This window comes from Eucalyptus grandis, chromosome 10 (assembly GCF_016545825.1).
Source record: "Eucalyptus grandis isolate ANBG69807.140 chromosome 10, ASM1654582v1, whole genome shotgun sequence".
NCBI lineage: Eukaryota > Viridiplantae > Streptophyta > Magnoliopsida > Myrtales > Myrtaceae > Eucalyptus > Eucalyptus grandis.
Genome location: NC_052621.1, coordinates 14,167,560 through 14,194,335, shown reverse-complemented (window position 1 = coordinate 14,194,335; position 26,776 = coordinate 14,167,560). Strand labels below are relative to the sequence as shown.

At 43.6% G+C, this 26,776-nt stretch overlaps 5 protein-coding genes across 6 annotated transcripts; 2 read left to right on the top strand and 3 right to left on the bottom strand.

The window, feature by feature from the left end:
* Nucleotides 1–1,835: 1,835 nt before the first annotated feature.
* LOC104421935 (SURP and G-patch domain-containing protein 1-like protein) lies at nucleotides 1,836–7,445 on the bottom strand. The gene is made up of 9 exons (XM_010034103.3): nucleotides 7,225–7,445; nucleotides 6,140–6,581; nucleotides 4,926–5,052; nucleotides 4,662–4,771; nucleotides 3,453–3,593; nucleotides 2,847–2,981; nucleotides 2,566–2,745; nucleotides 2,031–2,209; nucleotides 1,836–1,936 (listed from the first exon to the last, which is right to left on the bottom strand). Exons 2-9 carry the CDS (start codon nucleotides 6,537–6,539, stop codon nucleotides 1,910–1,912), a joined length of 1,299 nt encoding a protein of 432 aa, XP_010032405.2. The 5' UTR covers nucleotides 6,540–6,581; nucleotides 7,225–7,445; the 3' UTR covers nucleotides 1,836–1,909.
* Nucleotides 7,446–9,196: 1,751 nt separating this feature from the next.
* On the bottom strand, nucleotides 9,197–12,862 carry LOC104423592 (protein gamma response 1). Of its 2 annotated transcripts, XM_010036058.3 has the most exons (3): nucleotides 12,709–12,862; nucleotides 10,398–11,634; nucleotides 9,197–9,991 (listed from the first exon to the last, which is right to left on the bottom strand). In XM_010036058.3, the coding sequence occupies exons 2-3, from the start codon at nucleotides 11,632–11,634 to the stop codon at nucleotides 9,288–9,290; spliced, it is 1,941 nt and encodes a 646-aa protein (XP_010034360.2). In that variant the 5' UTR covers nucleotides 12,709–12,862; the 3' UTR covers nucleotides 9,197–9,287. The 2 variants fall into 2 exon arrangements, with proteins under 2 accessions (XP_010034360.2, XP_039159328.1); XM_039303394.1 differs by lacking the exon at nucleotides 12,709–12,862 and having other exon boundaries at nucleotides 10,398–11,963.
* Nucleotides 12,863–13,079: 217 nt separating this feature from the next.
* LOC104421936 lies at nucleotides 13,080–19,976 on the top strand. The gene is made up of 9 exons (XM_010034104.3): nucleotides 13,080–13,614; nucleotides 14,195–14,295; nucleotides 14,397–14,757; nucleotides 16,908–17,759; nucleotides 17,872–17,929; nucleotides 18,134–18,195; nucleotides 18,280–18,386; nucleotides 18,498–18,585; nucleotides 19,103–19,976. The coding sequence occupies exons 1-9, from the start codon at nucleotides 13,465–13,467 to the stop codon at nucleotides 19,406–19,408; spliced, it is 2,085 nt and encodes a 694-aa protein (XP_010032406.1). The 5' UTR covers nucleotides 13,080–13,464; the 3' UTR covers nucleotides 19,409–19,976.
* A 1,040-nt stretch (nucleotides 19,977–21,016) lies between these two features.
* Nucleotides 21,017–22,794, bottom strand: LOC104421937. Its single transcript, XM_010034105.3, has one exon. It carries the CDS (start codon nucleotides 22,706–22,708, stop codon nucleotides 21,995–21,997), a length of 714 nt encoding a protein of 237 aa, XP_010032407.2. The 5' UTR covers nucleotides 22,709–22,794; the 3' UTR covers nucleotides 21,017–21,994.
* Nucleotides 22,795–23,237: 443 nt separating this feature from the next.
* Nucleotides 23,238–26,254, top strand: LOC104423593 (anthocyanidin 3-O-glucoside 6''-O-acyltransferase). The gene is given in 3 exon segments (XM_039302834.1): nucleotides 23,238–23,653; nucleotides 24,696–25,810; nucleotides 25,813–26,254. Coding segments are annotated over 3 exon segments (1,761 nt in total). The 3' UTR covers nucleotides 26,043–26,254.
* The last annotated feature ends 522 nt before the right edge of the window (nucleotides 26,255–26,776 follow it).

Below are 26,776 nucleotides of genomic sequence, written 5' to 3'. Positions count from 1 at the left end.
AAACCTGCACTTAATTATTTTTACGTAGTATTGAGGAACAATTTGAGCTGTCAATAAATGATACAAGTGGTATATAGAAAATCTGCTCCTTGAATTCAAACGATCTGTTATATCCGTGTACAAAAATAATCTGAAATTCAAGAAGTATAGAGCATCAAACCCAGTTCTTCCACCAATATACTGCCTCGGTAGTTTTCAGTTTACGAATGGGATAACGTCATCCATGTAAATTAATCTTTTGCTAGTTGGCCTATGAACCTTCCTTGGATCCTTTCGACATCCAGCATTCAACTCTGACACGCATCACTAGCCTGTCTCTAGTTTAACTTATCAACCTACAAAAGATGCTGCAGCTTAGTTTGATCAAAGTGGGAAAAAAGTAGATAAAGCAAATTAACTCGACCGTCATGGGCCAGACACTGCCAGGAAACTGTGCAGTCTCCTAGCCAGCTCTTGTTATGCACAACTTAGACTGTTCGAAGTGCTGCTTTATGCAATTTGTTTAGTTTATAAAAGAAGTGCTTTAGCCATCTTTGCATTCTACCATTCAATGTCTTCACTTCTCTTGCTTTGGTTTACTTCTTTCTTTTCCTTGTTTTGGTATCCACTATTGGGTTGGCTAAACGTTTAAGCCTGAACAGTGGAATCTCTGGAAGGAAGTCATGCTGAGATGTGGCTTATGTTCACGTTCAAAGAAGACACTCTCATAAAAAAATACAAGACGTGTATATTACTAGACTTGAAGCAGGTGCTCTCTATGAATATTTTCATGTGGAACAAAATAATCCAGCAAAAGGAAAAGGAACAAAAAACTTAGTCTGACGAAATACCAGAGCTGTTGAAAGTACATGAGCTTGAGCTATTTTGAATCATCAAGGTTTCGAAAGCTTCTGCAGGTTCTTCAGATATGGCCATATATGTCAAATTTCCATTAAGCAGTTTTTTGGGATTCAAAGGTGGAAGGTCCTCGATCATCAGACAACAAGCACGCCCAAACAGGCCACATGAACGCTGGAATAAGAGAACTCTAAGAATCTAGAGGAAATACAATGCTAAATTCATCCCCCACCATTAATATGGACGCAAAGTCCTCCAACGGCTATAAATTTTTCGCTTGAAAGTCTCAGTGCATATAAAGAGGACCGTGTTCGGCCTTAATTCAGATGATCAACCAGCATCTTTCCAAAGATAATACAGCAAGAAGCATGGAAAACAAGAAAATAAATTGTCTGAAATTTTGGCGGATGCTACCATATGGTACGAATTCAGCTCATCTTTATTGTCATTGCTTTCTTTTTCGCTCGCACTTCTCTTGTTTGCCTTTTTCACACCCTTCTCTTGTTAGCCAATAATTTTCAACCAACGGTGCCTCACGAATTAATGCCAGCTCCCCTCTCAAAGTACGGATGATACCAGTGAATGATACCAATGTAAACTCGTTCGCAGCATTGAAATCAGCTTGACATCCTTGCGATAGTCTACACAAATTGCAATAATTATGCTTTTCCATGAATTTAGAGCAGGGGATTCATTTCTAAGCGTCAACTGACATCAATTAGAGTACCCAGCAAATGATGGGGCATTAGCACATTCATCTCTGAACGTACAAATGAAGATCGATGTTGCATCGTCAGAAACCCTTACAGAATAATGTCAAATTCACCAAACCCAACCACCACCCCCCTCCCCGAAAAAAAAAAAACCCAAAAAAAAAAAAAACAAAGGAAAAAAAGAAGAAGCAAGGGTCACCAAATTATGCGCCCAAAGGAGATTTTCAGAAGCAAGAAATCCAATAGAGCAAATCCAGACGAATACAATAGACATAAAAAACTTTCATCTCTATCCCGAAAGCTCCGGACAACTGTAACAATATCCACCAGTCTTTGCAAAGAGGTAAGACTGAACTTGTTCAGTAGTATGCTTTTCGAGGATTATTCTGCAGGAGCAAAACGGCATGCAGCACGGGTCAGTTCACAAATACAAGGTTTGAAAGGCTCACACACCAAATAATAAGGTAAGGAGTTCAGTACCAGAGGGTTTGGTCGGTATCGATATCCGAGCATCATCCTCTTTTTATACTGCTCATATATATCATCTTCTGGCGCCACCTCTCCAGGATTCTGAGCACCAACGCCCAAATTGTTTTTCTTCACTTCACCAGCCATGATTGGATCAGCAATACCACTTCTGGAGCTTCCAAGACCCTCACCTGCTCAATTAGCCAGGTGCACCAATTAGCCTCTTCCCCTCGGATCATAAGCGATAACGAATGCAATTAGGAAGTCAGACACTATAAGACGAATTCCTCATCCTCCACCATTGTTGGCTTAAATGTCACAGGACATGAAGCTTCCCCATACTCAAGCCACTTAGAAGCTATAAATGGTACTTAACAAAGACACATTCATATGCACAGAGAAGATGAAAACTTCAGTACATCATGCACACATGATTAAGCTGCTTAAGTGAAGCATTTATCATAACAAAAGGATCTAGCTACATCAAAACTGCCTTATCTTCTGGATGGAATGAAACCAAGAGCCATAGGGAATAGAAAAAAAAGACCTTCTTTCCACCCCATTTTTGACAAAAGCTTATGGCCAACATTATCAGCCTGAATCCTGGCCCTTTCAGCAGCCTCTCTAGCAGTCCTTTGGGCAGAGGCATCATTACATGAAGCCAAAAACCTTTCAAGCTCTTCTGGAGGAATGAAGTCGCCCATGTGATGACCTTTCTTGGAGGTTCCTATGAAACAAAACACAAATATGTCATCGCAACTAAGATGCATATGGCAAGACACAAGAAAACAGAAATAACACCCGCTCGCAAGGAATTGAAAAGCTAACCTTGAAGAGAAGGAGGTGGAGGCATTTCGTCTTTCGATTGTCTAGGTTGTCTCCTCCTCTCCTCCTGGGCAGCCTTTTTCATGTAAAATTCCATCATTGCTACAGGATCTGCACTTGCTGTGGAACCTGACTCGACTGTGTTCAACAAAACTTGATCAAACAACATGCTTAATTGTGCTCACTTAAAAATGCCAATAAAGCATGGACCGCAAAATGTCTCTGTAGTATGTTGCAATTTAACCACAAAGTACTCACATAGATATTCAAATAATAACACCACTCGCTAGTCAATGAATTTTGAGTCGTTTCAAGTAAAATAACATCATTAGATTCGAAGACAACCTGAAATCAATTTGATTTAAAGACAATGATTACATCTAACAAGTTTTTAGAATGTGATACAAGGCACCACGTTGCATAACTATAATGTAAGCGAAGCAATCAATGGTTTCAGTACATTCAGCTTTTCAGATGCTGCTCCATTTTACTTTATTATCTTACATACAAACATCAGATGATCATATTTGTCACTTATCTGGAAGGAAGTATATAAGTAAATTAAGCCAAAATCAGATGACATGGCAAGTGAAACAAATGTGTAATCACCATTCCTATCCGAAGCAACTCCAGAACCATCTGTAGCTTCATACAATGCTGAAGCAGGAGTTTGGTAATTTGAGCGGTTGGCCTGGCTGTTGATCCTTTGGGAGCCAGCATTCGATCTTGACTCTGGTATAACTACTCCGCCTGCAAAAGGTAAACAGGAGATTAAAACAACTAAAGAAATTTACAGCAAAGAATCCCAAATAACCAACAAAAACAAGAATGAGATAGAAAGCGACTCAGTTAGATTCTGAATGACTTGCGAAGGAATATTCAACCATTAATAGAATGGAAGATGCACTGATAGCAAATAATGTAAGCTGCAAATACAGAAATGCAAAGGCACAGCCAAAACGAGCAGTATCAGCATGACATGAAATCTAAAATGCAAAGAAACCACCTCATAACTTTCAGGAGAGGTCTCTTAGACTGGTTTTCTTGACTGGTCCAATAATCCATGATAATCCATTTACTCCTACTTGCTCTATTGATGATATTATCATCTAAAATCAACTCACTTGCACATCCCGTTCTTTTTCTATCCCATGCACAAAAACATTCAACTTTTGCTCTAGCAAAGATAGTACACGGATATTCTACTTTTGCATTAGCAAAGATACGACAATTACAACGATCTGAAACTCCAGAATGTACAAGATACTCCACGTGTGCTCTCTACTATATGATACATACAGCAAAACAATCAAACAGAAAGTGCTCAACAACATGAGATTGAACGGTCGGGCTAAGTGGGTGCTTGAGGGAGCTTTTGCCCTACATAGGTGCTATAACTGCTATAGAGCGTTCGACCAGCGATTAAAGCAGAAGGTAAAAGTTGAAACACTTCAACTTGAGTTCTGATAGCAATTCCAGTATGCTTTTTGCAACTTTTGCTGTTCCAACTTTATGTTTAGATTTCATTTTCAGTTAAGTTCTTGAAATACAAAAATACTTCAAGAAAAATTCATCTTCACACGTATGAAGTTAATTTTACACTTAATTACATGCCTGAGATTCATGTTCTTAACCTCTAAAAATGGTGGAAATAATATAATCTGATCTATCTACACCATTTCATGGCATAAACAGAACAAAAGCAATGGAAGTACGGAAACCAATCATTTGTGCACATCCATGACATCAAACCAGCTAAGACAATGGCATAACATTCAACTACGAAAAAGAAAAACATTCAAGCAGGATAGCACAAACCATTGCGAGATTTCTGGGGTTCCTTGCTCTGTAAAGAAAGGGCTTTTTCCTCCTGAGCAAGCCGGTATTCATAGTACTTGTAATCAGCACAGGTTTTGTCAAATAAAAACCTGTGCATAGTATAAAACATTAGAGACATGCTGGCAAAGGCAATGGCAAATCACCATTTGCTCGTGTGCTTGAAAAAGACTTGATGGAATGAGTATGTATCTAGGCACCGCATGGAAGCCAAACAAGAGCTATGTTCTAGATGAATGTATATACTTGAATGGAGTATCCCCGGGATTTTTCTGGCGAGACATGTCTTCAAGATGCCTTCCATTTTTGGCCACAAAACTGGCTAATTTGTCCGCAACTTTCTTTACTGTAGGATCTCTTGGGGAAGGTGGTGCTGCACGTCACTTACAAAACTGATTAATACCGAGAGCATGAACAAGAGAATGCAAACTACTCTTGTAGCAGGCGTGCCACATATTCCATATCTTTCAGTGAACATCTCTTTCCACCAATGTTGGTAGGTACTTAAGGTTAAAGCTGCATTCACGAGGGAAGAAATATTCAAGAATGTTTTGCTCTCCTTTAAACAGCTTATGAGAAATGAACCTATTAGGGATAGAATATTGCATAAAGGGGACTATATCAACCAAAATCAAACATTTAAAGCACATTTCATTACGGTAAATAAGTAATCATGACTCCCAAACCAGGTTCCATAAACCCTGGGTGGAATTACTCCTGTATTGAGCTTACTAAAAGAGCACACCTCAACGGCATAAGGACTAAAGACTTTTAAGAATTATAAGAAAACATCATATATTGGCCATCAGGTTAAAGAAACAAAAGAGATAGCAAAATGGGGGCTTCTTCTCTGAACTTATCCAGTAAAGTGCAACCAAGTAAGCACGTCACCGAAAGACATTTTGTTTTCACATGTTCTACTCAGATTTCCAAAACATCAAGCGCAACTAACTACAAAACAACAAAGAGTGTCAGACAAGCACCACGAAAAACATAAGACTCTAAGCAATGTTTCAATCTCGAAGATTAGAAGAAAAGACAAGTGGAGTAAAGGCCAAACAATGTTTCCTTAAAATTTTGCATTTTTCTTTTTCCCAAAACAAAAATAAAAGAAAAGGAAGAAGCAATCAATCAGAATCTGAAGGTGAAAGAACAGTTGAAGCATAAATTAAAAGGGGAACCTAGAATAAAGAACGAGGCATCCATAAAGAGAAAATAATGAGCAACAAACAGCATGTACTATCAATTCACTATAAGCTCCAAATACGATGAATCATTGCTGTCATTGAAGAAAAGCAAATTCTACCACAAGATACCAAAACACGAGAGAAAATCTCATGACTAGCTGATTATTTGAATCAATCTCGTCGTTCCATTCCTTGACAAGAAAGTTGATCCAAGCAAAAGCCTCCCATCACAGCCCTGACCACACAAAATTATATTCATGAAGTGGTATTTACCAACATCATCATGTCCAGATGATTCCCCATAGGCATCTTGTTTGCTTAATTTCTGCCGTTTAACTGACGTGTCACCCAAATGACTCCTAGCATCAGCATCATCTTCATCCTCATCTGCAGCTAACTTAACTGGAGGTGCAACAAGCTTTGACTTCTGTTTCAAGCTGAATGCAAGTTTACCACCGGACAAAGGCTGACCGGACTTTCCAGAATTATTAGCCTTGCCATCCAAAGGTGTTTTGGCAGCACTAGGGTTCGAAGATCTGGATACAACCGAACTCTGTTTAGGATCTCCCGATGGGGCACTTGTATCCTTTGCTTTCTCTTGTTGAAGCTGTTTGAACCTCTCCATGAACGAACCATCATTTACGAAAAGGCTAGAAGGCGCCTCCTCTTCCATGAGCAAACAACCAACTGAGCTAAGTCTGTAAACCGGACGTCACTGTTTCCAAACAAGCTTTCAAGCTACTTAGACATTGTACCCAACGTTTTGAAATGAAAAAAGAAATGTAAAGGAAATTCCACAAGAAAATTGCAAAAAAAACCTAACGGATGAGAACCACACCATTCACGGAATCAATCGCTGGATTCGATAAAAGACAAGGTTTCTTCCCATGTCTCACTAGAATAAGAAATCAAGGGCAAGTGGCAGCGAACAGAAAAGCACAAACACGCAGCACTAAAAGGCGGCGGATTCATCAGCCAGGTCGACAAAATCAGCAGCTTATCCTAACAAGCAGTACAAAGAAGAAGGGGTTGGGGGGGAGGAGCCGCGAAGTCCAGGAACTTCAGAGGCACGATTATAGGGGATCTGGGGGCTGCCCTATTTCTCATTCAGACAAGAACAGGACCCCTCCGTCATGAGAATGCAACTCCGACGGCGAACAAATGTCAAACCCTAATCATCATCGGCTAATCAGGGCACATCAGCGGAATAGCAGGACACGAGAAATAACCAATTAGGCGAGCAAAAGCAAAAGAAACGGACGATCGCGTGCACGAACAGCGAACGGAAGATGCAAACATCAAGGTGGACGGTAGAAATTGGTCGGGGATTTTTCATCAAAAGAACCAACCGAACTGACCTCCGAGTGACCGAGAGGATCGCGATTCAACAGCACGGCCAGTCCCGATCAATCTGAACAGGCCACGGATCGAGCCGTACCAGATAGGAGCGAGAGCGACGACAATCTGTGGCTGGCGAGACCCAAAAATCTGGAACGACGAACGCAGACAAAGGAGGAGGAGGAGGTGGAGGTGGTGGAGGAGGAGGAGAAGGTGCACGGAACGTGAGGCACTCGCGCGAGCACACCCTTTCTTATATTGCAGCGCCAGAAAATCCGAGCTCCCCCGTACCTTTCATGTATCTTTCGAATTCTCCCCCAGAAACTTCTCGAAATTATACTGTTGCCCGTGAACTTTTTTCCTATTCACTCGTATCCCTAACCTACATTATTATTATTATTATTATTATTATTATTATTATTATTATTATTATTATTATTATTATTTTGTGCTGGAGGAATTGGGTTGCAGCCGACAGCCGCCGTAAACCACATTATTCCCACCAAAGATTCAAAAGAATACGATAACACGACCTTCTATGTCGGCAACCCCTTATCACCACATGCTCCTCTCTGCCATGTAAGCCATAAAAAATTAACAAAATTCTAATTTTTATTGGAAAATATATGATTAGATTGAAATAATTAATCAATTAAAAAAATTAATTAATAATAATATATGATGAAATATTTTCATGAAGGACGAAAGATCATTTTTGTTCATTCATTTTTAGGAAGAGAGATAGATTGAGATCGAAAAAGAACAAATTCGTTTCCCTCTTGAGCTGCAATAAAGTTTCTTGAATGCTGCTGCATCATCGAAGAGGATTTGTTGTTTAAGTCAACGCAACTATAATCAACAAATCGAATCTCCCACGCATGGCAAGGATATTAGTACCATCCTACGTTTCCCCATATAGTAACCAACAAAAGGCTATTTATGTTCTTAGTCGAGGCGAGGCGAGTAATGCAGGATTCTCCCTGCATCGATTCTCGATGACTCCACATGGCGCAACTATTCCTAGCCTTGCACTGGCTTTGATTTTCTCTTTTGCCCTCGGAGTAACTGATGGAAGGAAATGGAAGCTGGAGAAGAGCTATTTCCCCTCAATGTCCATCAGTGGAAAATATGAGGTGATGATATGTCCGAAGAGGACACTAACATTCTCAGTCATTAAAGACAACCCCGGATGCGGGACATCTCCAACTCCTACCGTTCCAGGTCACAGTCCTGGAGTTGGACACCTTGTACCTTCTCCAAGTCATGGTCAGGTTGAAGCAATCAGGCCGATGAGTCCCAGTCATGATCCTGGGGCTTGACATGATGAGCCTCCTCCCAGTCATGTTCACGTTGAAGCATTTAGGCTGATGAGTCCCGGTCAAAGTCGTGAGGCCAGACATGACAAACCTCCTCCAGCATCCTGGTGAGTCATGTTCATGGAGTTCTGTTGCTCTTATGACCATATGCCGTAATAAATTTGATTTTCCATGTTACTTCGATGATGTTAACATGGTATAACGAAGCAGTTTCATAGATGCTTAACTAGCTCCATCGACAAACTATACAAAGTTCAGCAGGTTTCTTATCAATATAGGAACCCGTTTTATTCTTAACAAAATTAAACAATTATAGATACAAAACACTAGCAGCAGAATTTGTTTTCTATGTCACGTAGTAGGAGCACGATCATAATGTTGGGTGCTTAAACCAACCAACCACCAAATATATGAACCTCACTTGTTTAAAAACTTATGGAAACTTATCAAGGTACTTTAAAAAGCAAGTTTTATATTGGCAACTCATAAATGATGGCAAAATTTTCAGCCGAAGAGAGGTAAGAGATCTTTCAGGCTCTTCCGAGGCCAGCAGCCCAGTAGTTTCTGTTGTCATAAACAGGAAGGTGGGAGGTTGATTCCCGCCTTTGGATTTGAAGGTAGGAACGAAGAAAATTGCCCAAGAAATAGAAATGGTCTAAAAGAAGTCCCACTAAATTGCCTTCAAATGGCGCAATGTAGATGTAGAAGCAAAGCATGCATGAAAATGTGCCAATTTTGAATAAATCAATTTCTGTCTGAAAAGACCATTACATTTCAGATTCGAAGCCAATGTTCCAGAATCCTTCAGGAGTCATTGGAGGAACATATTTATACCTATGCCGGGACACGCCATCATGATGCTCACAGCGCAAATTCCTCTTATTATTGTCATTATCTTTGCTTTCATCATCGGGGAGAACGGCATCATAAAATTTCTTGCACTGCCTGCACTCGACTCCTTTTAGATTTTCCCGCTCGGCTTTCCTTCTTACAGGTTCCACATATTTAAAACTTTGTTTGCCAGCAGAAGGTGCTGCCACTTGCTGCTTCTTAGGACAAGGATCAACATTCATGTCCTGTGTCTCGTCATCTGAGAAGCTTCGATCTATTTCCTTCATATTATGGGCTGGAGAACGTCGGTTTTCTTCATTTGCAGCTTCATTCAAGTTCCTTTGAACATTCTCGAAAGGTGTATTCAGAAAATCATCATGAGGATCAGGCCCTCCTAAAGGTTGATTGGACCTAGTATCTCTCCAATCTGATGCATTGCGCTTTGTGCCCACTGCGGCTGTGGATTTTTCACCAATTTGACATTTTGATGCAATGTACTTTGAGCTGGGTGAGAGGGAACGTGAGTTCTTTATTGGTCCAATCCCTTTGTCAGCCTCCAAGTGATCTTCAACACTGATCTCCTCTTTCACTTTGACCCCACAACCAAAAACAGCAGTATTCAGATCACCATTTTCAAGGCCTGCAATACAAGGTAAAGTCATCAGTAGGAGGGCCTGGGCATGGAGTTCGGTCACCTACACCATTCCACTTTGGAATGGGGAGGTGAAGAGTTTGATTGCCACCTAAATGGACACGCGCAAGTGGGGTCTAAGAGACGCCAATCACAGGGGGTGGGACCCCAAAACTAAAGAAGGAAAAAAAGAAAAAGCTTTTACTGCCAAGGCCACGCAACTTTGACGCCCATGCATGAATGCTACAACAAACATCTCCACATGCGTACCCAAATAGTACAAGGAGTCATGATCGAAAACATCTTAACTTCAAATCCAGATGTGAAGATGGAATGAATGTTTCAGTAAACCCAATAAAAGCCATTCAAAGTCATTGTCATGCACTGCCAGGATAAAAAAGAACAGAAGCCTTACAGGACGCCGAAGGTCGATTCTGTGGGCACCTCATTATGTCCTCTTCCTCAAATGACTTGCTTTGTGGAAGTTTATCCTCATTTATAAGACCAAGCTTTGTACGGAGGTAATTGTACTGAGACTTCAGCCTTTTATAGGCATCAAACAAATCTTTTTTCTTCTTCCTCTCAGACAATAATTCTGAAGTTTTACATTTAACCAGTTGAAGTAGATTCTCTTCCGAACCTCCTTCAGTATGGCTGCTCTTTTGTCGAAGACACGCCTGCAAGTCATTCACTTTCTCCTCTAGATTCTTCACCTTGCACGATAAAAATTGTCTCTCTTCAAATTGCTGCGATTCTTTCTCATTAATCATACCATCTAAACGACCCGAATCACTCTTTTCAGGCAATTCTTCGTTCAATTTCCTTCCAACATCTTGGGCCTTTCTCCTAAGCTCTTCCTCAAGCTCACTTATTTTCTCCTCCAAGCATTTTGATCTGGTCATCAGTATCTCTTTTTCTTTTTCGCAATGGAGCAACAGCTGTTCTTGATCAAAAACTTCAGACGCTTGCGATTCCATCTTCTTCATTAAATTTGCTTGCAAGTCTTTTCCCCTGATTACTTCCTCAGTTTTCTTTCTGACTTCTTCTTTAAGTGCCTTAACCATATTTTCCAGATTTTCTTGCTTAGCAAGAAGGGCTCTTGTCTTTTCTTCTTGCTCTTTTGTTTCTTTCCCTTTGATAGCTAATGCAGAAGTATTCGATTGAACTAACTGCAGTAACTTTTTCTGGAGATCTATCCCCTCATCAATTTCCTTAGTCTTTCGTCGAAGCTCAGATTCAAGCTCGTCAATTTTAAGTTGCCGGTTCTCTTGTTCATCAGCCAACTCCTTCAACCTCTCATCCTGTTCCCTAGACAGCTTCGCCATTTCCTTTCTCAGAGACTGGTTTTCTTTGCTGACCTGCTCCTTTTCCAGCAAGAGTTTTTCTGTTTGAAGTAACAGATTACTTTCCTTCTCTTTCCATGCATTTTCAGCAGCTTCCATGGCCTCTGAGTAAATTTTCTGCAAGCTTCTGGATTTCGACTGGAAATTTGGGTAAAGTTGACTGCAGAATATATATTCTATCTGAGATATTCTGTCCTTAGCTTCCTGAATGGAGGCAACCAATATAGTGCTAAGGCCTGAGACATGCTTAACATCATCATGGTCTAAGGAAATCCCTACTTTTGGAGAGTTATCGTCGTATTTGTCCATCTGGAGAGACAGAGAATGTTAAGCACACGAGCAGTCAAAACATAAAATTAAAGAAGCAAGACACCAATCGACACGTGCAGGGTATTGTGACAAGTTGGACTCTTTGTCGCACAAAACCATAGACAGCTGATCTAAGCATCCTAAGCTGCAAAGCCTGTAATACCATGGGCTCGAGCAGATCATAAAAAAGGCCAAATCGAAGTCCGAAAATAGAGAAAGCCAATACAAATAATGCTTCAGATGGGACTACCAATTGGCCAAATATCTGCATTGTATAGACCACGAATGAATAAGGAGAGCGAGAGCGATATTTACTGCCTTAAATGATAGTTTCACAGGCCTAGTGTAACTTGGTGGATCCACGCATTTCTATAATCTTGAATCACAATCCAATGATGTTCTGACTAGTGCTACATCATCTATCGTGGCAAGAATATCAACCACACACGGGATTTTCTAGTGTCCACATTTCACATGCTCGTGCATTACTATGGCTCAGCAGCTAACTCCAGCTGATCACGGAAGAAAAGAGAAGCACTTGGGATGAACAACAGGTAGGAGGAAGAACAAGGAAAGACAGAAGGGGAAAGTGAGAAATTTTGAAAGGAATGAATTCTTGCCAATTTCCCTCACAATCGCATTCATTGTCATGACAATGCAGATACTCAGTGCACCAAATACGGTACTTGCAACTTAGAGAACTACGGTTGAGCTAAGACACTCGGCACGAGAAGAAAGAAGCGGACCGTCGTGGGACGGCGGCTGAGCACAGGATTTCCCCCGAATCAGGAAGAAACAGGTTCGAATCGAGACCCTAGCTGAAGGAAGAGGAAGACCGCCTCGGGGTTAGGGCTCGTTGTTGCCAACGCCAAATGCTCATTCTTCTATAAAAGCGGAGAACGCGAAATGTGCCTCTTCAATGGAGGAATTGCTTATCATTGGGCCATTAACAAACACCTCTCGAAGATCCACGATCCAGAAATAGGCTAGCGCGCGAAGGAAGCTGACTCCAGCGTATTGCGGAAAGAGGAGGAATTCGAGAACGGAATGACACGAAGGGGATGGGAAACTTACCGGCGGCGGGGGAAGCTAACGGCGGCGGCGGCGGCGATGCGAAGCCTCGGTCAGACACTTGAAAGGATGGCTGATCGTAAATTCGGGGGCTGGTAGAAATGGAGTCGGAAGGAAGCAACGTTTGAGATCCAGTCAGGACATGGCGGCAATTTCAAAAGCTTACCCGGCAAGCTCCAGGGGAGCTGCTAGAGGAGGAAGATGAACACGGTGAAACGGTGAATGGGCCGAGCGGACTTACGGGACGATCGTACCGGGCCCATTGGATAGAGCCCAATATTATTGATGGGCCTCTGGTGTATGGGCCCTTCTTTCTCTCGATCGTTACAGTGGTGCATCTGCTTTTGGGGCGCTGTTGCTGCATTCGGCAAGGCAAAGGGGTTAGGGGCGAAGCAAAGGACAGCATCACAGCACCGATGAGAAATCAAGCAAAAGGCGTGCGTGCGTGCGTTTCCTAATTTCCCATTTTGAGGCTCTTCTTTAATTTATTGGGGATTTTCATTTGGATGGGTTGGTCGCAATCTCCGACGGCACCAAATCTCTCTCCATTTCCCACTGGGCTGGGCGCGGCTCCGTAGATGCCGCCACCGCCGACGCCGACGCCACCGCCGCAGCCACACCCCGGCGTCTCCTCGGCTCCTTCTTCCCACTGCCTCTCCTCCGCCGCCGCCCGATTCCTCGGGGCCTAACTGCTCCCTCCCTCCCTCCCTCCCGCCGTTTCTCTTTCGGGTCCTCTTCGTTCTAGGGTTTGATCGCCGGATGGCGGCTGCGGGGGAAGCCATGGATCGAGTTGATGACGATCGCACTTTCAACGTCAACTTCAGTGGCGAGGGTGCCGCCCTCCTCTGGGAGACCGTCAAGGTCAAGCTCAAGGACTTCATGCCCGATTACGCCGACGACACTCTTGTGGTCTCTCTCTCTCTCTCTCTCTCCCTTAATTGCCCTCTCTCTGCCCGTTCTGTTCTTCTATCTCCTCCGTAGAATCACTTCGTTTCCGTCTCGAATGCTACTGCTCGATTTAGAATTGTGACTGGAGTGTTGCGCTGAGAGCATTACTATCTGGGACACGTCGTGTTGGGGAATTCGATAGCTGATTGACTGCCTCTTCATTTCTATAGATGTTTGGATACGGAGATAGCTTCCGGATTCATCGTTGTCGTCCTCGTCATCGCACGCCTTGTCATCCTTAGAGTTTATTCGTCTCGTACTCTCTTGATGTGATATTGCAAATCCAGATTCTATTCTTTCTTTGTTTCCTCTCTACAAATATTTCGTTTCTCGACCTTGTCGTCCTTTTCCCACTTTGGTGTTCTGGCTGTTGCGTTGCGACTTGATGGCATTCTCGTCTCAGTGAAATGATTTTCTCAAACTAGGGCTGATGACCCCGAGCTCATCTTCTAGCTATACATTCCCGTTTTCAATTACAACCATGGTGGCTGAATGTTGTCGTTGTCGGTGTGTTGTTTAACTTGTTGATCTGCTTTGTCAGGAATACGTTGTTGTCTTATTGAGGAATGGCAGGCGCAAAGATGAAGCAAGGAATGAGCTGGAAGTTTTCTTGGGAGATGATAGTGATTCTTTCATATCTTGGTAGCCTTTATTTTCTTCCCTTAGATATTGTCAATCCGTGCAATTGAACAGTTCCCCCCACATCGCCCCCTGACATGATGTTTTACGTTTTCTTTTGTCAGGTTGTGGGATCATTTGGCCAACAATTTGGATCTGTACATAAAGCCTGAGGAACCTGATGTCAATGATTTACATGAGAAACCGTTGTCAGAGGAACTACCTGACAGAGCAGATTCTCAAAACCCAGATGCTGAATCTGAAAAGGGAAAATCGAGTAACTTATTGAGAAGTCGCCGCAATAGGGAATGGAAAGGACTAATGGCGGATGCTGGTGAACCGCCTCCTCTCAGGAGCTCAGAGAGCAAACATGTGCATGAGGAGGCAAAATCTCAGCACAAGGACCATCATGTGAGACGGTCCATTTCTCCTCAACATGCAACGCAGCGGAAAAGGAGCCGACCCGATGAACGGCAGTATTTGAAGGTGTGTGATTTCTAAGCTTCAGTTTTGCAAGTTACTCAACAATCTTATGCCATTTAAAGCGTCTGCCTTGGTTTTTGCCTCCTTTTCTTGAACTAAGTATATTGATCAACTGGCACCTAGGGTGTGTGCCTATCCGTGTTTTTAGCTGAAGGTAGCTTATGTCCATATCTTGCATAGCCTGCTAATGAACAATAGTATCAAAGTCAGGACTGTTGTTGCAAAATTGCATTTACTTGCCTTATTTAAACAATTTCCATATTTGCGTGGGGCTAGTTAGAGGATATTTTGTTAGTTAACACTAAGTTTGAGCGGTGTTAATTTGCATTGTCAGTGGTGCTAATCTCTTGGAGTCATGTTCCCCTTCAAACCATGCGTCTTCTCCCTATTACTGATGTTTTAGGTTTCCTACCTTTCTTTTTATGATCTCTTCTATCTTTCTTGACTTGAGGGCTGAAGGAACTGAAATGATGTGCTTGATTCTTTGATACAATCACAATCATACATATTTCCATTTTGTACGTCATGCTCTGCTTTCCTCTCTTTTGCATTCTTCCAACGGTTTCTTGAAGGACTGTTTTACTGATTGTATACATTAGCATTGTACTCAGGCTAAAGATCATCCACTGCAGACTAAAGGGGTTTTTTCATAAGAATTGTCCGTAGGGGCTGAATTTCTTTTCCAATGCATATTGGCACCCATTTATGCCTCCTTAGTGAAAATACAGAATTCCAAAATATAGAAATAGGAGAGCAACATTTATGAATTGGAACTTTTCATTTAATCAACACTTCTATGGGAATTCTTTAACATTCTTTAGTTACGTTTAGATGCAGATATTTCTGTTCATATAGGTAGTGAGCTTGTCATTTTTCTTTAGTGTGCAGTTCATTTGCCCCATAGGCTAGTTTTTTGCAGAATCCAGAATCTACAGTTTTTTTTTTTGGGGGGGAGGGGAGTTATCAGAATCTACAGTGTTAAGGTGTTATTTAATAAATAGATCATCTCTGCTTATGACATAAATTATCTCTGTTATGTGCTATCAATTGGTCTGCCCTTCAATCATTCTTCTAGATCAGGTCTTCTCTAATGGCCAAAAGTTCACTGTCATTTTCCCTTTCATGCAATGTGGACCCTGCCTATGCGCAACCTCCAATTATGTGAGGAGGGATTTTCCTTCCACAGTGTCTAATGGGCTCTCAGGTCGTGGTCCTTGCCTTGAATTATGAACTTAAAATCTATAAGCTGATGATTGAGTCAATGCCATGATTATACATTCATTCCAGGCCCTGGTTAGAGCCTCTTAGGGGTGCAAATGAATATAGACATATGCGAGAAAGGTAAGCAAAAAAGAGAAAAAGATGAGTTCTTCCTTCCTTTATCACTTAGGAGCCATGCAAACGATTTGTGTCGAATGAGCCCACCGAATAGAATATAGGAGTTTGGATTGTGTAATGATGCGAATTCTGGACTGGGGCATTAAAAGAAAACTTGAAAGTCGCTTTAAAATCAATTCATTTTTCTATGGGAGAAAATTTCTGAAAATGAAGGAATTAAGGCATCCAACCTAAAAAAAAAAAAAAAAAAAAAGATGACCTTTTTGATTGGATGTTTACTCTTGCAAAAAAAAGAAGGGATCCGCCTTAAATCAAAACAATTTCTCCCTTATTTCCTACGTGGAGATCTTGCGTACTGTTAGAGCTAACTAGTTACTTTCTTACCTTGCTTACCTTTTGGACTCTAGGAGCTACCGAATTGACTTAGTGAATCTTCCTGGACCTGCTTTTCAAATACCTCTCCTTATTTTAGATGCTATTCAACTCTTTTAGCTTCTATTGAATCGAGAAATGGGTTTGATTGTCCATCTGTTTTATTAGTTTGCTTGCAATGGTTCTGCTCTTCAAACTCTCTTCCATATCTGTTGTGCCTTTCATTTCTTCTCCTCAGGCTTATGAACTTTCTGAATTTTTACTACCGAATAGGCTTCCCCTATTCACAGTGGACAGTATATTTTCAGTGGATCATGCGAATTTTCTGTGGATATATTTATCGAATAATAAATCTTTATAGTTCTTCTTCCTACTCTCTCAAGAGTTACTTTGCCTGCTTTTCTATATCTTGAGGAAAATTGATCCACTTTGCTTCTCCGCAGAGGGACTCGACTTCTCAAATCATCGATGCTCCTAGGCGGTTGCTGCAATTTGCTGTGCGAGATGCTGTAGCAACTTCCCGACCTTCCGACTCTGCTGGAGAGTCTACTTTGAAGCGACTTCGTTCTGTGGTTTCAACGTCCTCCGAAGATGTAGTTGATCGGCCTCCAAGAGTCCGATCAGTCGCAAGGGTGCCAAATCCCATGGCGACAGTGATTAAAGCTGTGGCAGAAGCTGCCAGAGATGTGCGGAAAGTAAAACCCTCAGGAAATGTATTCGATAGACTAAGTCGTGGAGTGCCGGTTTCAGAGCCTGAGATTGTTGGAGAAGTTGCTGCAGTTGAAGATGAAGAATTCGAAGACTTAGACCAAACTTTAAAGCATTCCGGTTCAAGTAAGCCTCAAAGACTGGACTATGATGAAAGCTATGATGGGGATATGATGATGATGGAGAGGGAAAGCACTATTGGATATGACTATATATCAGACAATGAAGGGTATGATGAACTAAAAGTTGCCAGGCATTCTGATCTTCCTCAGACTTACATACATGGTGGAAGCAGGCATGAAGATTCAATTATGATGCAGTACAGTATATCAGAGACCGCTGAAGAAGATATTAGCTTTAAAAGGAAAAAGAATATGGAGCAACTGCCTGTGACAGCTAATTCTTCCCATAAGATGGCTAACATTCCTGTGAATGCAAATTCACGGAACCCTCCTCATCAACATGCTGGACATGATGCTACTAAGCTGGACAACCAGCACCCTCCACGAGGAAGTCTGGCAGTGGCAAAGAAATCTGATGGCCAGGTCATAGGGAACAACAAACCCATCACTGTTGCTAATGGAAATGTAAGATGCTCATTCGAGTCTCCAATTTTATTTTCTCCTAGTAGTAAGCATCTATTAGCTGCTTATTATGTGTGCTGAAACTGTTGGTCTCTGGGGTGTTAATGATGCACAGGCACAATCTGCTGCAGATGCTCTCAAAGACTCTCAGAAACTGCTATCATCAACTCCTGGTGGGTTTTCATTTCTTTCCAATATTACCATTCTATCTATCATACGATATGCAAACAATTTGAATTCATTGTTCCACCAGGATTTGAACAATCGTGCTTTCAATAAAAGTTTATGCTACATATTTTCAGCTTCAGTTTATTTTAAATTGGAAAGTTAGATCCATTCTAGTTCTTCTTTTTGATTTTTTTTTTCCTAATTTACAGGATTAAATTCTGCAACTCGTTCTTTGGAGGACACTGATTCTCGGACTGTTTTTGTGAGCAATGTAATAATCGACTTTTGGGTCCTTAGTAAATGTTTCCTTTTTTCGCAGTAAGCTTCTCACTGATGGTCATACATTCATGTACAGGTTCATACTGCTGCCACCAAGGATAGTCTTTCTCAGCACTTTAATAAATTTGGTGAAGTACTGAAAGTGATAATTAATACTGATGCAGCGACCGGACAACCAATAGGGTAAGCAGTTTGAATGCCTTTGCTGTCTCATTTTGGTGATTTGAACTCTTTTAACTGTGGAGCGATATTGTTTTCGTCTGTGTTTCTTACTTGGTGCACATTACTAAGCAGATCAGCTGTTGTGGAGTTCACAAAGAAAGAGGCAGCAGATGGTGCACTTTCTTTGGATGGGTCATCCTTTATGTCACGGGTTCTCAGGGTACTCATTCAGGACTCTATAAACTTGTCATGTGCTATGATCTGTCTTAGTTTCTGTTGCAAATACGTAGTCATGTGAACCATAAAGCATCTGGCCTCTGTTGATTGCATTCCCTTGCTAAACAATCATTATGGTCCCTTGAGCATGTTCTTGGTTCTTCATTTTTGGTGGAGTTTGAGGAACTATTCAGAGTGCTAGCACTGGATACAAGCTGGCGATTGGTGAGCATAGGGGAGTGTTACATGAAAGGCCCCATCATATTTTGCTGACTGCTGCTGTTAAGTGTGTAGAAGTTTCTTTAGTCTGGGTGATCTTGTTAAGTGGTAACACTTAAAAAAATTGATGGGGCGCTGCTGTCTTTGGGGGATGCTCATTGGTCCATGTTTGGGGTCTATTTATGCGTCTCTTTAGCAATTTTATGGGGAAAATTCTTGTATTTAATTCTTCCTTTCCTCAAATACTTGCTTCTGGAAACAACTTTTTTCCTCTTTTGCTTATTCTATATGTTTTTTTGCAGGTTGTAAAGCGGAATACTACTCTTCAGAAGGTTTCTCCAATGACCTGGCCACGGCTTGTAAGGGCCTCCTCTCCTTATGCAAGGTTTTCCAGAGTTCCATTTTCAAGAGGAACTCCAGGTGCATTCCGGTCTCGTCTGCCTATCAGACCTGGTGCAAGGAGCTTGCAGTGGAAGCGGGATGCGCAGGGCACTCCTGCAGAAGGTGGGAGTAGTGTTGCTGCCAATAGCATCCCCTTTTTCGGTGCCCGGAGATTTACCTATGTGCGTACCGAGTCGAAACCTAGTGAGAACACTGGCGGAACATAGTTTGTTGGTGAAGTTGTGCTCGAGGAAGTTAATGGCAGAAAATGCCTCAACTTGTTTCTCTCTGAGACAATTAAAGCCGCTCAATCCAGTTCCATTCAAATTTGAAACGCAGCTTTATACTTGCATGTTTAGGCAAGGCGTGTCATGAAGGGACATCATCTTTCTTGGGTCGTACAAAGTTTTGATCTTCCAACTGAAGGATAGAGGGTTTCGGAAAGCGTTGATGCGATTTTGGCATATGTGATGTTTCTGGGTAATTCACTGGCGGCTTGGTTTTTTTCTTCCCAATTTATATGAAGAGACGAGATTGTAATATGTGAATAGGGATAGGGATCGGTAGGTCTCTTCGGTTTCTTGTTTTGATGTAAGGACTTGGACCGGCTTCTTCTTGTTTTTAGAATTTATGGATGGTAAAAAAGTAGAAAGATGTGAAAAAAAGAAAAAGAAAAGCATAGAGGAAGATGATTTGCCGAAATGCACGTTCAGATATTGGAACGCCACTTCAAGATGGCTCTCTACAAAACTTGGAAAGAATTATTTCTTAATTTTGCCCTGCTTATTTACTTGATTATAAGGTTGCTTGCACTCGTCAATACATATGTGAGGTTTAGCGGATGCAAGATGGCAGAAAGAAAATGCAATCTGGCGTGTTGGATGTTTTGCTGAGATACAGTGCCATTCACACTGTATCTCGCACCTTTTAAACTGCTATGTGCATTTTGTAGTGACATTAGTTGCCATGTCACTGAAAACAAACTGTGATATCCATTTGGCATCTTGGGATGAGAGACAACGGCAACATTGCACTTGTTGCTTCTTCGTGTCATTACAACCATTGGGACGTTTGAAGCCGAATTAAATTGGATGTCAACTTAAGGCGGTTTGTCATCTATAAGGGATCTAGTCGAGACTGAGAACAAGAACTATAATCGCATCGTAGTTATAGCTTGTATTATGCCTCTTCACGTCCGTTCAGACATGAAGCTGAATGGTTGGAATTAGTTGAGTTTGTGATGGTCTCTGTGCAAATGAAGTTCCTAGTTGCCGCTCTGCCCAAGATTTTCTGGCCATGACTTGTTCTGTCAAGTGGAATGATGAAACAGAGGAGACAGGTACTGATAAGAAAAGATTTTGCGGTCAATGAGGGGATCACAAGATTCACAACCATCAATGTCCCATACTCCCGCTAGTTCACTGGGAATGGTTCGTGTAATCTAGCACATAGACAATGATGTACACTCGGAGTTGGTACACCCATCTAAGCTGTAGTAAATATGCCCTTAAGTGTATAAAGGTCGCCACAACCAACGCAAGTATCATGTTTACCATATTTCAGTTCTTTTTAATGAAATGGGGCAACGACTCGTTAAATGTAGCGGACGAAACATACATACTCGTAAGGTCATAACCTCGTGATCAGAAAAGACACAGCATGATCAATTTTGACTTCATGCCCTGGGAACATGGGAAAATTCCGCCTCACAATGTGGTGCCATGCCCATTTGATATGTAAGGGACCATTTGCACGAGAGAGTGGTACAAACTACAGAGAAGAAAGAAGATTGTCCGGAGCCTTGTCCGGTACGTATATCTAACACTCCAAGAACCTTACATACAACGAACAATTCAATAAGGAGAGCAAGCAATCATTAGAGTTGAGGGGCATGCCCAGCAGACGGGCAAACCACCTTTAACCTCTACTCTTACACAATCATATCCAGTCACTCGAGAGAGTATTGCCAAATGCCACTTCTGGGCGAACTCAAAACAAAGACTAGGTGCTTCCCATTGAACACGCAATGAAATGTAATCTACCAGCCTAGATGAACAGTTTTCATCTGCTTTTGGAAAGTTGCCACTGCAACTTAACTCATTAAAGAGAGACAGAGGAGACTTGGACATATACTGGCCCTCTGCCAGCCTTGCGGAACACCCACAGAGATAACAAGAGTAATCGGGTAAAAAGGCAGCCATTGCATAAGGCACCTTATGATATCTCACTACTACTAATACTAACAGAGACGAATGAATACCTATGGATTATCCACATCTACTGGCCGAAGGTTGATCCAGAGCTTGCTACTTTACAATGAGGGCAACTAATAGGATGTCTAGGGAGGATGCAAAACGGTTAGGCAATCTGTCCAGTCTAGCATAATGCTGCCACATCCAGCAAAACTGTACAGAAAAAAGCTAGGACAATGTATGCAGCCATATATTTGTCATCATCTTCAACTTTCACCACAGCACGCTAAAGTAAGTATAGAGTAAAAAGACCATCTATTAGAAAGCATATTGAGGAGGCAGTTCTCACAGGCTACAATTTCGACAGAATGAACCCGCAATTGCAAGTAGGGACTTGATTTTGAGGGCAACTTATATATGGTTTCCACAGCAGTCAGGGGCCACACAGCCAAAAACCTCTGGCGCTTCTTACTCCTCACAAAATTATGTAAGAGGGAAGGACCAGCCATTTGGTAAAAACCCACGAATCGTGTGCTGTGTATATAGATATGAGAAGCCAGGGAAACGAAAAGGATGCCAAGAAAAACAAAACAGAGAGAGAGAGAGAGAGGGGGGGGCGGGTCATTTGGAGAGCAAAGTGAACAAGACACCTAAGGAGAGAGCCGCAACGCAAAAATAGGAAACCCCGCGAGCCCGGACGAAGAAGACGTTCAAGCTCTTGGCAGCCTGGAGCGAGAGGGTGAGGATCTGGAGGCGGCCGAGCTGCTCCATCTTGAAGAAGAAGTAGATGGGCTTGACGCACTGGCGGAGCAGGAAGGCGAGGGAGAAGGGGAAGCCGAAGGCGACGCAGCCGAGGAGGGAGGCCTCGAAGATGGGGGAGGAGCGGGTGAGGTAGGAGATCCAAGCGCCGAGGGCGAGCTGGGCGAGACCCAGAGCGGCGATCGCCTTGCTGGAGCTGTAGAGGGTCTTCATCAAATCCTCGAGCACCTGGCGGGTCTCGTTGGCCAGGGCAGAGAGGTCGCGCTCGACGGTGGGGCCCTCGATCTCCTGGTGCTTGAAGTCGGGGTTTTGGCTGGGGTAGGCGGTCGGGTGGGGAGGCTTGTCGGAAGGGGAGGGAGAGGCGGTGGTGGAGTAGTAGGGCGAGGAGGAGGCCGGGGGAAGGAACGAGCGGAGGGGAGGATGGACATGGGGATGATGATGGCGGCGAGAGGAGGGGAGGACAGGCCGAGAGGGAGGAGGAGGGCGGGGGTTAATGGAGGAAGATGGAGGGAGGAGGGTGGCGGCGAGGAGCTTGATCTTGGAGCCCCTGCACCTCCGGGCTAACAGACCCGACATCGCCGCTGCAGCAGCCGGCGAGATCAACTGGAAGGGAAGGAAGAAGGGAAGGAAGGAAGGAGACGTGAGTCGTTTGTGTTTTGTTGTTTCGGAGACATTATGGACTGCATGTCCTTATACTGGGCCTGGGCCTGGGCCTGGGCCTGGGCCTGGGATTGGGATTGGAAATGGGCTTGGATCGACACCCCCCAGCGACGTCGACACCATGAATTTGCTTAATGCTTGACCCGGACTTTTGTCAAGAGAAGACGAAACAAAGATCCAACGAACGACCCACAAGAAGAATGAAACCATCGCCTTCATTTCGCCGTTCCAGCAAAATACGTATTCCGCCGAAGCAATTATCATTCCCCTTCTCTCCAATCCAATACCATCCCCCTCGATTTTCCGCTTCTTTTCCTGAGTTTTTTCTTTTCTTTGTTTAATAAATCAAATGGTATCTAACGCAAGTTGCAGGCGAGGAATGACGCGAGGGAGGCATCGACCAAAGAGCTGACCGTGGGCAAGGTAGCGCTCGGTGGCTGCCACGATGGCTCTCGCGGGGGAGTTGGGGAGCAGAAGTGTGCATGCCATCTTCTTCATCTCCATGGTAAAAGAATTGATTACTCCTGGGAGGTTAATATTGCCGAACTCACTAAGCGCTCTGGAAAACAGATATGCAGGCCTAGGGACTCTTCCGGAGGAGGTTGCATCATGTATAACAGAGACTTTACGTACACCGGGGGGGGGATCGACCTCTGGTTTTTGGGGCAGTTTTGGCCCGAATGAAACGAAGAAAGGGAGCTCCCGCGCGGGGAATGAAAATGGGTGGAATGAGTGGGGAGTGGGAGCGGAGTCCTTCGAGGCCCATCCGCGTCATTTGCCTCTGAATTATGTGAAGCCAACCGAGCAGGAGCAGCAGGCCTCCGTCAGAGTCAATAATTATAATAATGATGTTATTGTTGTGTGAAGCCGCGTGGGGATGATTAGACTAGGCATGCCATTATTGCCATCGATATTTTGATTCGCTTCTTTACGTCATTTTCTAAAAGTAGTGCTGCTACTGTCCGGCGGAGCGTACTCCCCCTTTTCCCTGTAGCCCCTCCATGCGGAAAAGCGTGGAAAGCGTGGGAATTCGTCTCCCCTTGACTCCACTTAGAGTAGGTTTGGTAATATTTTCATTTCGGGAAATAATTATTTTTTGAAAATAATCATTTTTTTTATTTTTGTTCCTGAAATAATTTCTAAGTAAACAAAAAAAAAAAAAAACGTATTTAATAATTATACAAAATTTTTATAAAAATATAAATGTGTTTGGTACGACCTATAATTTTTTTATAGCGTTTGAATTTTTTAAATTTTTTAATAGTTCTTTAGATTTTTCTTTTCTTTCTCTCTTTTTCTTGTTGCTCAATGGGGAAGAAAAAGAAAGGAAAAAAAAAAAAGAAAAACTTATTTTTAAAAATTATTCTCTGAAATAAGAAGTTACTTTTTTTTTTTTTTTTTTTTTTTTACTTCTTGTTTAAGTTTTAAATCTATTCCCAGACTATTTTTCTATTATATGAAATAAGAAAAATTAGTTGATGTTATGAAATGAATTTCTATTTTTTTTGCTATTTGGGGGAACAAATGAACCAAAAAATCAGGGAAGAGAAAGCTTAACATGCAGGCCCTTCGCTTCCGCTTACTCTTTGGGAGCGCAGGTGGTCCTGAACCAGGAGCTAACACAAATATCGAATAAAGTAAGGACAGGTGAGGTCCACGAACTGTATCTGACCTTTCATTCCATTTCTTCACTACCAGTAACTAAAGGCAAAAAACTTCAACTCCCTCACCTCCGTCAACCCTCTAGAGAGAGAGAGAGAGAGGCAAGATGGGTGTCGATGTCGAAGTGGTGGAGCGTTGCGAGATCAGTCCACCCGCCACCGGACGGCTGGAGGAAGAGAGAGCGGAGGAGGTGGGGCTGAGCATGATGGACATCCCCTGGCTCTTCTTCCCCCCAACCCAGCCCCTCTTCTTCTACTCCTACCCCCACTCCCTCTCCCACTTCTCCTCCTCCACCCTCCCTCTCCTCAAGCTCTCCCTCTCCCGCTCCCTCCTCCTCTCCTTCCCTCTCTCCTCCCGCCTCCTTCTCCACCGCCACCCCCACCCCCGCCCTCCCCTCCTCCTCTCCTCCTCCCCCGCCGTCTCCCTCACCGTCGCTACCTGCACCGCCGCCGACGACGACGACGACGACGACGTGTTTCGCCGTCTCTCCACCCACCGCCCCAGAGACGCCGCCCTTTTCCACCCTCTCGTCCCTTCCTGCCCCCATCTCCGACTCCTCCTCCGACGCCCCCGTCCCTGTGTTCGCCGCCCAAGTCACGGTCTTTCCCAACTCCGGCCTCTGCCTCGGGCTCGCCTGTCACCATGTCGTCGCCGACGCCCGGACCTTCAACCTCTTCCTCAAGGCCTGGGCCTCCCTCTCCCTCCAGCTTTCCTCGCCCCCTCCTCACCCACCGCTCCGCGGGTTCTTCGGCACCCCTCCCTACTACGACCGGACGGTCCTCAGGGATCCCCGCGGCCTCCTCCACAGATTCCTCTTCGAGTGGTGGAACTGCAGACGGCAGGCCCCTCCTTCGCCAGTTCTTGGTGGCGTCGGTTTCCCCGACATGGTCCGGTCCACTTTTGCTGTGGGCGCCACTGACATGGCGTGCATCCGAAGGTGGATACTCTCTCAATGCAACGCCGGGAATCTCCCCCACCCGCCCCATCTGTCTCCTTACGTTCTCACCTGCGCGTTCCTTTGGGTCGTTTGGGTGAAAGCCCATTTATCCCTTCGGGCCCACGACAACGATCCAAGACCCACCCATCGCGGCCCGGTTTACTTCGGATTCATCGCCGGCGGCCTCACCCGCTTGGGCTATCCCGTGCCCGCTTCTTACTTCGGCAACTGCGTCGGGTTTGGTCGGGCCGAGGCTGTGGCCCACGAGCTGGTGGGAGAGACCGGCATCGTCGTTGCTGCGAATGCGCTAGGGAGCACGGTCAAGAGGTTGGACAAGGACCTTTTCGCAGAGGCGGAGCGGTGGATCTCGGATTGGAGGGCCTTCTCCGAGTCGGAGCTCCATGTGACCGTCGCCGGGTCGCCCAAAGTGGACCTTACGACACGGATTTCGGGTGGGGAAGGCCCAGGAAGATAGAGGATATATCGATCGATAAGAGCAGGGCCATCTCGTTGCACGAGAGCAGAGATGTCAAAGGCGGGATAGAAGTGGGGATATCTCTACCCAAGCCCAAAATGGATGCCTTCACCTCCCTCTTCACAGCGGGTCTGAAGGTCATGAAGCAAATCACTCTCCCAAATCCCAATTCATAGCTCCTGGAATGCCTCCCTATCTCTCTATCATTTTTGGGCTCAATAATGGGCCGGGCTAATTTTGGCATGGCCAGGTGAACCAACCTTCGTCGAATCTCACAAGTTTGTGTTGGCATTCCATCGTTTCTTTTTGCGTGCTCATGGCATGCGATTCTACGAATGAGGTGAACCACGATCGTTTGGCAAACCACATTTCAATTCGTTCGCAGTCATCCATTTGCTGCCCTGGCAAAGGTTACGTTCATTCTATTATTCGCATTCTTCTCTTCATAATTGCCGATCGAACTGAGGAGAGATATGCTAAGATCATTTCGAAAACTTATTTGCTAAAGTGCAAAATACAACCGGTATTTTTATAAACGATGAATGGTTAACAATTAGGCATTTGCTAAAGCGACCCATTAGCAAATTATTGAACAAAATCGTTATGGTGTGATAGTGAAGTAAAGTCTCATTACACGCAGTATTCGTCCTAGTTTTATTTTCGTAGGTACTGCAAAAATGCTTGGCACAAACAACAAAAGGAGGCTCTTAGAATGGCCCTTACACAACGTGGTTCCTTAGGAAAAAGGTCCCATTGTGATTTTATAGCTTGAAAATTGCTCCAAACTCTGCACGAGCTATTAGCCTTGCTCGATCGGACGGCCCAGTTTTCCCTCCCATCCTAATGATGATTATCTGTTGTTGCTACACTCAATGTTTTTCGGCCGACCAAAGCAAATCCAAGCAGATAC

What these genes read in the sequence shown, in the direction of transcription:
- LOC104421937 (XM_010034105.3), bottom strand. Translation starts at nt 22,708, where the DNA reads ATGTCGGGTCTGTTAGCCCGGAGGTGCAGGGGCTCCAAGATCAAGCTC.
- LOC104423592 (XM_010036058.3), bottom strand. Translation starts at nt 11,634, where the DNA reads ATGGACAAATACGACGATAACTCTCCAAAAGTAGGGATTTCCTTAGAC. An exon ending in GAATCGACCTTCGGCGTCCT is followed by an intron (nt 9,992 to 10,397) that starts GTAAGGCTTCTG and finishes CTTGTATTGCAG; the next exon opens with GCCTTGAAAATGGTGATCTG.
- LOC104421935 (XM_010034103.3), bottom strand. Translation starts at nt 6,539, where the DNA reads ATGGAAGAGGAGGCGCCTTCTAGCCTTTTCGTAAATGATGGTTCGTTC. An exon ending in AGTTGCTTCGGATAGGAATG is followed by an intron (nt 2,982 to 3,452) that starts GTGATTACACAT and finishes TGTTGAACACAG; the next exon opens with TCGAGTCAGGTTCCACAGCA. An exon ending in AAAAATGGGGTGGAAAGAAG is followed by an intron (nt 2,210 to 2,565) that starts GTCTTTTTTTTC and finishes CTAATTGAGCAG; the next exon opens with GTGAGGGTCTTGGAAGCTCC.
- LOC104421936 (XM_010034104.3), top strand. Translation starts at nt 13,465, where the DNA reads ATGGCGGCTGCGGGGGAAGCCATGGATCGAGTTGATGACGATCGCACT. An exon ending in AGTGATTCTTTCATATCTTG is followed by an intron (nt 14,296 to 14,396) that starts GTAGCCTTTATT and finishes TTCTTTTGTCAG; the next exon opens with GTTGTGGGATCATTTGGCCA. An exon ending in GCGACCGGACAACCAATAGG is followed by an intron (nt 18,387 to 18,497) that starts GTAAGCAGTTTG and finishes ATTACTAAGCAG; the next exon opens with ATCAGCTGTTGTGGAGTTCA.